Raw genomic sequence first — 12,288 nt, 5'->3', positions numbered from 1 at the left:
GACCTTGAGGCCTGGCTATAAAACCTTGAGGCCTAGGAATGAGGCAGGAGGCCTTGCCCATAGGACCTTGAGGCCTGGCTATAAAACCTTGAGGACTAGGAATGAGGGAGAAGGCCGCTCCATGAGACCTTGAGGACTAGGTCACACACAAAACTAACAGCTTCTGCTTTTGTAAAAAGCCGCTTATCTAGGAACTGCCAGTGAGAAAGTAATATGGTGGTCTCACCACTCAGCCCTATGTAAGCCTTTATAAAGCTAGTACAAAAGTTATTTCAGGGAGCTCAAATTCTTTGGGACGTTAGTCCACCACTGCTCCGCTGGCAATAAAGCCTCTTCCACTAATATCACTGTGGTAGTGTAATGGTTACGAAATGGGCTGCGAACCTTAAAGATTTACAGCCTCAGAAACCCTCTACAGGGTCACTATGAGTCGGAACGGACTCCACGGCATGTAACAACAACAACAACTAATATCACTGGTGTTTGGATGATTTCTTTCTCCGTTCCAGCCTCGTCTTACTGCAACAAAAGGACTGCAGTTTGAACCACCAGTGATTCCACAGGAGAAGGATATGGCAATCTACTAACATATAGTTTACAGCCTTCTATAAAGTTACTACCCTGTCCTATGGGGTTGCTGTGAGTTGAAACCAACTCAATAGCAGTGGGTTTGGTTTGGGTTTTGGTCTGATCTAAGGATCAGGGATAACTTTTACTATTAGTGACATTTGAGCTGAGTATTGCCATATGTGGAGGAGGTAACCAGGAAGAATTGGGTACAGGGAGAGGTAATGGAAAGGAGGAGGAAGGAGCATAATAGATGGACAGACTGTTCTGGGCAGAGAGAATCATAGTACATATAAAGGCTTGGTGACAGTAGAGAACTCGTACAGCTAAATTCAGGCAACTATAGGTAATATGTTGTTGTTAAGTGCCGTCGAGTCAGTTCCGACTCGTAGTAATCCTGTATAGGATTTCCTAGGGGCAGCTAGTGAATTTGAACTGCTGACCTTGCAGTTCAAACAGACTCTGCAGTCCAGCGCATTAACCCACAGCTCCATACCAGGGCTCCACAGATAATGCAGTGAGGCTTAAGTTACAGGAGGAGTCCTGGCGTGGTGCTACAGGATCATGCACTGGACTGTAAGGTCAGTTAGAACCACAAGATCGGCAGTTCAAATCCACCAGCCACTCCTCAGAAACCCTATACAGGGCCGCTATAGGTGGGAACTGACTTGACAGCACTTAACAATTTATGGGCAGTGAGTCACTGGGTGCACAGAGAAAACAAACACACATGAAGCCCATTTGTGTATCTCACTCTGTAAAGATTTCTATTTGATAAATATATTCTACCATGTACACTTGTTTGTTGTTGTTAAGTGCTGTTGCGTCAATTCTGACCCATAACGACCCTGTATAGGGTTTCCAAGAATAAGCTGGTGACCTTGAACCTCCAACCTTGAAGTTCAAATGGCTTTGCAGTTATTTATAATTATAATACATATACATTTGTTGGGAAAGGTATTTTAATTTTTTTATGATAAGGATATAAGATCAAAAACAATTGAGATGTCCAGTTTAGAGGAGAGAGGGGAAAAGTTGAGGTGTGAGTAGCATGTAGCAACTGTATGTATTTGCTTTGGGACTTTCTCCAAAAAGCATCAAGGAGCTATTAAAGAATTGATTTTTCATCTAGGATTGACATAGTTGGATTTTTGTTATGGAAAATTACGTGGTATCAGTAAAGAGAATAGATTGTATTCAGGTCAGCCTGCAAGAAGCAGAGAGACCAAAGAGGCTATGGTAGTAGTCCTTGGCAGGAAGTACATAGTGAGGCATGAACAAGATATGAATCATTGTTGTAGTTCATGGAGGAGAAAAACCAAAAAAGCTTTAAGCAGTTCACTTGGATTTGATTGGGAAAGGAGTGGTGAGAGGAATGAAGGGAGACGTCTAGGTGTCTGACACGGCCTAATCTGGAGTGACAGAGGCATTCTCTGTTGGGATTATAAAAGGAAGTGTCATTTTAATCTGTGCTACCTTTTGTGTATTGACCCCTGGGGAAATGATAAGTACTCAGTTAAATGTGTAAGTTCAGAGCTGAGGTTAGAGGCGTGGGCTGGGGAATGTGAACTTGGGAATCAAAAGCAATAGTTGGTAGTGGAAACTCTGGATGTGGTTTATAATAATAACAAAAATAACAGTCAGTTAAGTAGCTGGCTGTGGGCCAAGCATTATGCTTACCACTTTCTTGCATGATCCTGTTTACTCTTCAACTCAACTCTTGGAAGGCCCCAGAAAACCCCAAAATCCAGGAAAAGCAATAGTTGATAGTGGAAACTCTGGGTATGGTTTATAATAATAACAAAAATAACAGTCAATCAAGTAGCTTGCTGTGGGCTAAGCAATACGCTAATCACTTTCTTGCATGCTCCTCTTTACTCTTCAACTCAACACTTGGAATGCCCCCAGATAACCCCCAAACCTATAGGTGTGGAGTTGAGTCCAACTTATAATGATGCTATAGGAGAATGTAGAACTAACCCATAGGGTTTCCAAGACTAAACTTTTATGGAAGCAGGTTGCCACACCTTTCTTCCGTGGAACAGCTGGGAGGTTTGAACCACTGCCCTTTTGATTAGCAGCAACGGCACCACCAAGGTTCTGTCCCTTGGAACTTAGAGACTAGCTCCACTTTAAAAATATAAAAGCTAAGATTCAAGGAGGGTGATGATTTACTCAAGGTTACAGTAGTAGAGCAAGCTTTTGAACCATATTGCCTCTCAAGGGTTATTTTTTCCCATACTTGTATATGTGTTTTTTTACTTTTAGGAGTTATCTATTTCTTTTATTTCTGTCAGAATACTTTTTAAACCCACCAGCATCTCCTTGAAAATTCTGTTGTGGTGGTGGTGTGCTGTGGAGTCGCTTCATACTCATAGCGACCCTGCATAGAGTTTCTTTGTGGGATTAGAAAGCCTTATCTTTTTCCCATGGAATGTCTAGTAGTTTCGAACTACTGACCTTGAGGTTAGCAGCCCAACTCGTAACCACTGCACTACCAGAGCTCCTTTGAAAACCCTATGAGTTGGAACTAACTTGATACTCAACAACAGTAAGGATAGTTTGGCATGTGTGCTAATTTAGCAAGGAATGGTTTCAATATTTACACATTTTCTTTGTGCCTTCCACCTATTTCTGTCTCCCTTACCTACACATCAAATATGTTACTGGCTGGTGATGTACAGAATAGGGAGGGAAGAACTACATGAAGCTTATTTTTTAAAACATAGAATAAATAGAAAGAGTAGCTACATTCTTTTCTAGAACTAGGATCAGCAGTTTGAAACGACCAGCTTTTCCACAGGAGAAAGATGAGGCTTTCCACTCCCATAAATATTTACAGCCTCGGAATGTAAATTTACAGAGCCTCACCCCTGTACAGGGTCCCTATGACTTGGAACCGACTCCACAGCACATAACAACAACAACAATAGCAGAGGTGGGGAACATTCAGCCCACGGGCCATATAAGGCCTGTGAAATCATTTGGTCTGGCCTTGCCAAGGCATCTACAACTCCAGCCATCTAGGTGTGAGTTAGTTAAAAGTTTGGCCAAATATAGCAGGCTTATTTTAAGTTGATAATTTTGTATGACCTGCGAATGATATTATAAATATCCAAATGGCCCTTGGTAGGAAAAAGCTTACCCATCCTGGCTCTATAGGGTTTCTAAGGAGTAGCTGGTGGCTTTGAACTGTTGACCTGTGGTTCACAGTATAGTGTTTATCCTACTGTGCCACGCCAGGAGTCTACATGGTCATTATGTAAGTGTTTAATGAATATCTCGGTATGTAAATTTTGTCAGTTTCTGATTGTTTCTTTAGATATATCCCTAGAAGGAGAACATCAGATCTAAAAGTCTGAACTCCTAAAGACTACTGAAATCCTCATTTTGTCTTGAAAGATTGTAGGGTAGGTATAGAAGAGGGTAGAGATAAGTACAGATAGGACGGGTAGGGTTGCCTAACTCTTCTTTCATTACTGGCACAGCATCTGTAAGCAAGACATAGTCTGTGCCCACGGTGCATGGCTTTGAGTCGTGCCTGTGTACGTGGGCCAAACAGAAGTAATCATAAAGTCATATTTGTACTCCAGCAAATAGATACTGAGGACAGGAACTATAAATGTTATTGATGGGAGTGGTAAACTGGGGCATGACAGAACAGCTTTTAAAAGGTAGTTTTTAGATTTTATGCTTTCGTTTATTTTTAACTGAAGAAGCCGGTAATGTTGGTTATAGCTTGACTGGAAAGGAAAATCCAGTTGAGACATAAGGCGAGCACAAAAGTTCATTTATTCATTCAGCAAATATTTATTAGGTACTGATCCGTGCCAGGTTCTATTCTAGGTGTTTGGGATACATCAGTGAACAAAACAAACATCCCTTGCCTTTGTGGAGCTTATGTTTTGATGGGGAAAGATGTCAATAAAATATAAAGATGTAAGTAGAAGAAGAAAATGCAATAATAGAATAGCATAAGGGGTTGGTGTGGTTTGCTAAGGAATCAGGATTTACTCTACATTGAATGCACACGTAATTCTATTATTAATGATGATGGTGGTGGTGTGACGTCAAGTTGGTTCCTACTTACAGGGTATCTGAGGCTGTAAATCTTTAAAGGAACAGAAAGCTTCATCTTTCTTTCGCTAAGTGACTGGTTTATTCCAACTGCTGATCTTTTGGTTAACAGCCCTGTGGGTAACCACTACTATTCCAGAGCTTCTTAATTCTATTGGTGGTGGTGGTGGTATGCTGTGGAGTTGGTTCCAGCTCATAGCGACCCTACATAGGGTTTCCGAGGCTGCAAATCTTTACAAGAGCAGAAAGCCCCATCTTTCTCCTGCGGAGCCATAGTTGGTAGTTTCGAACTGCTGACCTTGAGGTTAGCAGCCCGACTCATAACCACTATGCTACCAGAGCTCCTTAATTCTATTTACTATGTTACTAAGTGCCATCAAGTTGGCATCAGACTCATAGTGACCCTGTTCAGGGTTTCTGAGGAGCACCTGGTGAGCTTGAATCGCCGACCTTTTGGTCCAAGCCACCATTGCAGTCCAATGCATTAACCAACAGCACCACACCAGGACTCCTTAATTCTATTTGTTGTTGTTGTTGTTAAGTGTCATTGAGTCATTTCCGATTCATAGCTACCCTGTATAGGGTTTCCGAGGAGCAGCTGGTGAGCTTGAACTGCTGACCTTGCAGTTCAAACGGCTTTGTAGTCTGGCGCATTAACCCACAGCGCCACACCAGGGCTCCAATTCTATCTGTTGTTGCTGTTATGTGCCGTGGAGTCGGTTCCGACTCATAACGACCCTGTACAGGGCTTCCGAGGCTGTAAATCTTTATAGGAGCAGTAAGTGTCTTAAAAGGAGTCCTGGTGTGGTGCTGTGGGATAATGTACTGGACCGCAAGATCAGTTGTAACTGTAATGTCAGCAGTTCAGATTCACCAACTGCTCGCCCGAAACCCTATACAGGCTCGCTATGAGTCAAAACTGACTTGATGGCACTGAGCAACAACAAACAGTATTATGGAGAAGGGAAGAATAGATCATGTTAGCCTCAACAAGAGTAACCATCAAGGCTTCATTCACTTATTGCTGTCATTTACAAAAGAAGCCCAAAAAGGAAGGGGAGCAGCTCCCAGCACTGAGCAACAGGGCGTCACCCCTGCTGGGGAGCCTGGGAATAGCCCCCAACTGGCAAGAGTCAAGTGATCAGCACAGATCCTGGGGCTGGAGGAACATGGATTCTGAAGGGGCCTTGACTGCACTGACTCTGCCCCAAGTCTAGAATCCTGGAAGCAGCTTTCCCCCTTGATACCTGCCATGTACAGCCTTTGTTGTTGCCTGTACTACCTGAAATTGTCAAGCCTGAAAGAGCCCACAAAGGGTTTTGTTTTGAAGTGCCTTCCTTGAGTTTCATTTGTAACTGATAGTGAAGCAGCAGTCACCCATGTTAACCAGGAGAGGGCGATGTTTGCTGCTTTTCCTGTGCTCACAGTGTCTTGTTGCAGCTTCTTATTTTGAAGCGGCCTTACTGCTTTTGTTTGTTTGTTTGTTTGTTTGTGTCTCACTTCACTGCAGGCACAGAGTAACTTTGTTGGTGTTTTTTAAAATTATATTCAACAGGAGAAAACCACGGCCTATCCCTGAGTGCCAGGCCAGCGCCTAGTCTCAGAGCTGCTTTTCTCTACCTTAGCTCAGACATTCCAAAGCATAGCAGCTGATGGAGAAAAGCAATCCAAATATTGTGAAAAAACACATAACTTCAGAGCCAGCTGCTTTCTATGCGATTCTATGCTATGAATAAAGAAATTATTATTGTCATTGGGATCAGTAGAATAAGATAAAGTAGGTTTAGGCTTGTTTTGTTTTAAATGCTAAAGTGCATTTTGACTACTTTTCATTTGCTCGTGATGCTGAATGAAGGATTTGTATTTTATGTGATATGAGTTATAGGGAGAGGTGGCTATGTGGCTGTATAAGGAGAGCTCAGGATCTTCAGGCCTATTTTGTCAAGATCTTCAAGATCTTGGGTATAAGAGAATAAACACCTTTTGGGAAGGAGTAACATGGTTTACAGAATCCTGGTGTAGCGCTGCAGGTTAATGCACTGGACTGCAAGGTTGGTTGGAACCACAAGGTCGGTGGTTCAAGCTCACCAGCCACTCCTTGGAAACCCTATGTAGGGTAGCTGATCACAGAAAGTTCTGTGGAACAGGAGAAGGAGGTCAATAAAAGGTGTCGTAAATGTGGATCACCACTGTGGGCAACTTGGGCTCAGGCCACTGGGGAGCCTTTGAGAGATTGTGTGTGGAACATGCCTCCCAGTTGTCCTCCTAAGGGAAAAGAAAGTCAGAGGGCTTGGGGTTATTGTTTTTTTTAATCCATCATTGAAAGTTAGTCCTAGGATATCAAGCCCCTGGCACTTTGGACTTGTCCCACAGAGTGGCCTATTCCTGTGACCAGTAAACATTCCTGGACAGAGAGCCATAGGACGTTGTAGGAAGCAATTTATGGGAACTGTTTCCAGGTGGTTTCTGTGGTAGACAAGAGGACAAAATTGCTTTTTCTTTTCTTTTTAAAAAACAACAACGTTGTGGTAGAGTAGTGGACTGCTCCTTATCCAGAATACATAATTCATATATGTAGCAAGTGGTAAAAGTTAAAGGTGTTTAATACATACTGTTGTTTCTCTCTAGGATTTTCTGCTGCAGCAGACAATGCTTCGAGTTAAAGATCCTAAGAAGTCATTGGACTTTTATACTAGAATTCTTGGAATGACGTAAGTAAAATATTTCTTGGTACCTGTAATGCTTAAAATACATGTTCTGTCATCATTTTGCAAGTATAGGCAGTGTTTTCAGATCCATTTTGAAAATGAATTAACATTTGTTCCAGGAGTAACAAAGGGTCTTTTGGCTGTGAGCCTGGGTCTATGCCTGGTTGGCCAGAGTATCTGTCAAGTTCCTTTTCTTCTATATCCCAGCCAGTCTCCCTGGGCAATAAAAGATACAAATACTTGCATTTTATTCAGTTTCCTCTCCAAAGAGCTGCCAGTCAAATCCTGAATGTGTTCAGACCACATTTGGCATCTTGTTTACTTCAGGAAAGATGTAAATGTAACAATGTGCAGGAGATGGTTGTGTGCTATAGAATTGGTTCCAACTCATAGTGACCCTGCACAGGGTTTCTGAAGCTGTAAACCTTTGTTGTTGTTGGTGGTGGTGGTGGTTCTGTGCCGTGGAGTCGGAACCAACTCATAGCAACCCTGTACAGGGTTTCCAAGGCTGTAAATCTTTACGGGAGCAGAACTCCTCATCTTTCTCCCGCAGAACAGCTGGTAGCTTCGAACTATTGACCTTAAGGTTCACAGCCCAATTCGTAACCACTACGCTACCACCAGAGCTAAGTGTCATCAAATCAGTTCTGACTCATAGCGACCCTGTTTAGGATATCCGAGGAGTAGATAGTAGGTTTAAACCACCGACCTTTTGGTTCAAGCTGACCTTGTAATCCAGTTCATTATCCCACAATGCCATACCAGGAAATCCCATGGAGCAACTGGTGGATTCAAACTGCTGACCTTGCAGTTTGCAGCACAACATGTAACTAACTACTCTGCTATACTACCAAGGCTCCTTAGATTGTACTGGGGGCTTAAGGAAATCTGTGGCACAATGGAATGATAAGATAATGGAATTTTTCCACAAACATTTTGAAACCCCCTCATATTGCTGAGAAAATGAATGGATTTACCTAAAACTGGCTATCTGTTCTGCCTTCATAGGGCATGTTCTCCTATTTGCTAACAGGAAACCCTTATAGTCCTTAAGGCAAACTTATGTGTTTTGTTTTTGTGTTTTTTCATTACCATAAATAATATTAAGATGTTTGTCTGTGTGGGGTACAGAAAGGATAAAATGAATGATCTTGAATTTATTGTCTAGATAAATCCCATTGACAGTAGGAGAAAAATCCAAGTAGTGCCATATATGTCTATGTTTAGAAAATTTGACCAATTCAGAGAGACAGAAAATGAAAAGACTCCCCAAAGATAACTGCTGTTAGCAGTTGCTTTCATTCTTTCCAGAAACAGTGCATATGGACATACTTATGGCATATTGAAAGGACAAAATAAAAAATTTATTGGACACTTTATTGTTACATCATTCAATCTTCACAGTAGGCTTATATCCCAGTTTTACAGATGAAGGGAGAAACTAAAAACTGAAGAGATTAAGTTACTGGCATCAGAGCTGACAGTGCAAATGTCAAGGCTGGAATTCAAATCCAGGCCTTGTTGACGCTAATGTTTGCCCTGTTATTAAAGAGCCCTTCCTCTCCTCTCTTCTCCTTCTCCTCTCCTCTCCCCAAAGAGAGTGCGACTTGACATTACACTAGAAGATATGCTCAGCTGAGAAAAGCAAGTTACAACAGATTCATTCTCTCCACTTTCCATCTAAAGTAGTCTACTTTATTAAGTGCAGGGATAGTTTTCCTTGATTGGAATACTTAAAGTGTTTCATTTTTCACTATAAATTTAATATGTTAGAGTAAATCTTATTTGTGGTAACTCAATGCGTGGATCTCAATGGGCCAAGTAGTATTACATAAAAGTGATAATTAAATAAGAGATTTGGAGCAGAACTCTAGAAACTTCCCATTTGTTATGCTTCAACCATTTCCTCGTGTTGATTATAAACAAAGTCACTGAGCATTTAATATTTAAAAATCTGCAGAAAATCGTATTACATGCATCCTCATTCTACCCTATTTGACATTTTAAACCCACTTTGTAGCTCATAGCTTCAATGATCTTTTATAAAACTTCAGAATTAGTCATTCATTCACTCTTTTGCTTATATCATTCTTTCATTTTCCACTGGCTTTCTCTTCAACCTGCAAGCAAACTTAACTCTTCTCTATTCTACAGTGATTCTAGCCCCTCTGCCCTCTCGCCCTTCTTTCTTTGCATTCTCACCAACCATCAGTAACCGTTGCCCACTCTGCTGCTGTTTTACTTCCTCATTCCTGTTCTTTCTCTAGTCCAGTGCCATGCCTACTGCCCCATACTGCTGAAACTGCTCTCACTGGCCTTTCCATATCTAGTGACTTTTTCTCAGTCTTAATTTTGTTTGACCTTTCTACAGCATTTGATACTGTTAACCGCCTAATTGTTGACATTCATAGGTGTTCTGTGACATTAATCTCTTTCCTTCCTTCTTTCTTACTGCCTATCCTCAGTTTTCTTTCCCTAGAAATTAATTTGGATTTTTGCTCATTTCATCTTTTTAAAAGCGCACTGGTGGCTCAGTGGTTAAGTGCTTAGCTGCTAGCCCAAAAGTCAGTGGTTCAAATCCAGCAGGTAGAAAGATGGGGCAGTCTGCTTCCATAAACGTATACAGCCTTGGAAACCTTATGGGGCAGTTCTACTCTGTCCTATAGGATCGCTATAAGTGAGAATCAATGCTAACACAATGGAGAGAGTAGCTTTTTTTTTTTAAATAATTTAAGGTTTTTATTGTGGATTGAGTAAAAGTTTACAGGGCAGATCATCAGTTTTACATTCAACAAATCATACACCTTGCATCATTACAATGATTATAATCCCTTCCATGTACCATCAGTTACCAGTGTTTCTGTTTATTTACTTTAGCTCTTTTTTTTTTTTTTATGAACACTCAGGCATATATAATAATTTACCAAATTTTACATTTTTATATATGTGCCATTTGGCTGCCAGCTCTCAGTCCCCCTCTTCGCATGAATCTAGAGCCCTCAGCTGCTCCCTCTCTCCATGTCCCCATCTCTGCCTCCATCTCTGGTGTTGCTGTTTCTTTCGATAGGGTCTCTCATTCCACTTGTGCTCTTCTCCCTTGATGATCCTAGAGTCCTTTGTTTCTGAAATGTAAGATTAACCATTCCCCTGTTTTTGGTACAAAACTTCTACCTTTACAATTATGAGAGTCGCAATTAGTCATGATAACAATTACTCATAATTGAATCATAAGAATCTTATCCCAATCTCTTTTATCCAGACCCATCTAGACAAGATGAAAACTATTCAGTGGGGACTCTTTCCCCACACACTTTTAAACTAAACATTCCCTTGAAACCTTGTAAGCCAGTCACTTCGTGCCTTTATCATCCCCTCATTTTAGGTAGCCAATGTCTAAGTTGCCCATCCCTATCCATATCAGCTGGATGCTTCACTGTCAGCTCTAGCCCTCTGTGGCTATGTCCTTATCCATAGGTCAGGTATCTCCAGGTCACACCATATTGTGGATCAACCAGCCCTTCTGCTTCTCTGTCTCATCTCCAGGTCCACGGGAGTCTGTGGAACATGGTTGAACTCGGCCCATTTCTTCATTGCTACCTTTCCCCCTCTTCCACTCACCAATAGACCAACATGGGCACCAACAAGCTTACATGCCTGCTCATGTGTTCCCTTTGAGTTTCAGTCTTGGGAAGGGGTATCTTTAAAAAAAATTTTAATCTATTTTATGTGCAGGAATATGAACAAATCTTAATTGCACAGCTTGATGAATTTTCTCAAATCAAACTCATCTTGTAAACATTCCTAGAAGTTTTGACATAATAAACTTAAAAACCTCATTTATTTAATTGAATAGAATATATCTGAAAAACAGAAAGGTAATACACTACACTTTTCACTTAAACAAAATTCTCTTTTTATGATAACTTTTTCTAATTATATGTCATTTCCCTAATTCCAGGTAAATTTCATTATATTTGAAGATTTTTTTTAATTATAAAAGTTTGCATTAATTTTTTTATATTTCACCAATATTTGCAGATGAATAAGGTTTTTTTAAATGAGATTTCTTTCACTGATGTTTCCCCTGCTCATTTCATTAAAATAGTCTTAATGTATATACATAACATATATCAACTTTTCCTACTCTTAATGATTTGGGTTTGGTTTCTTTTAATTTCAGGTTGCTCCAAAAGTTAGATTTCCCTACTATGAAATTTTCACTCTATTTCTTGGCTTATGAGGATAAAAATGACATCCCCAAAGATGGAAATGAAAAAGTAGCATGGGTGTTCTCCAGAAAAGCCACACTTGAACTGACACAGTGAGTATGAGTTTTTACATAGTCTACATTTTGTACAAACATACAATCACGGTGTATTGATAATTACTGGTGAAGAGAATACAAAGGTTGGAAACAAAAAGGAAGGATCAGTAGTTGGAAAATATGGCCTTGGTGATAGAAATGATGCTGGAGATTGAATGATAGATTTTTGAAAAACCAATGACTTCTTCATTTCCAATACCTTTTTAAACAACATAAAAGACAACTACACACATGGACCTCACCAGATGGAATACACAGAAATCAAATTGACTACATCTTTGAAAAGAGATGGTGGAAAAGTTCCATAGCATTAACCAAAACAAGGCCAGGGGTATACTGTGGAACAGACCATCAAATGCTCAGTTATTAAAATATAACATGAATTTAAAGACCATCTTGAGAACAGGTTTGATGCATTAGACATTAATGACCAAAGACCAGAAGAGATGTGAGATGACAGCAAGAAAATCATACAGGCAAAAAGTAAAAGGTCATTAAGACAAAAAAGAAGGAAAAGACCAAAATGAATGTCAGAAGAAACTCTGAAACTTGCTCGCCAGCATTGAGATGCTAAAACAAATGGAAGAAGTAGGGAGGTAAAAGAGCTGAACA

The 12,288-nt window shown here is 40.5% G+C and overlaps 1 protein-coding gene across 1 annotated transcript in view; it reads left to right on the top strand.

Moving 5' to 3' along the window:
• The window catches only part of GLO1 (glyoxalase I), a 28,348-nt gene that overhangs the window by 5,749 nt on the left and 10,311 nt on the right, over positions 1-12,288 (top strand). Inside the window, exons 2-3 of the mRNA XM_006860579.1 lie at positions 7,273-7,355; positions 11,533-11,673. Coding sequence (XP_006860641.1) covers positions 7,273-7,355; positions 11,533-11,673 — 224 coding nt within the window. The remainder of the gene's footprint in view (positions 1-7,272; positions 7,356-11,532; positions 11,674-12,288) is intronic.

Source organism: Chrysochloris asiatica, unplaced genomic scaffold (assembly GCF_000296735.1).
Source record: "Chrysochloris asiatica unplaced genomic scaffold, ChrAsi1.0 scaffold00038, whole genome shotgun sequence".
Taxonomy (NCBI): Eukaryota; Metazoa; Chordata; class Mammalia; order Afrosoricida; family Chrysochloridae; genus Chrysochloris; species Chrysochloris asiatica.
Note: the sequence above shows the minus strand (reverse complement) of the source record. Positions and strands in the feature narration are given on the sequence as shown.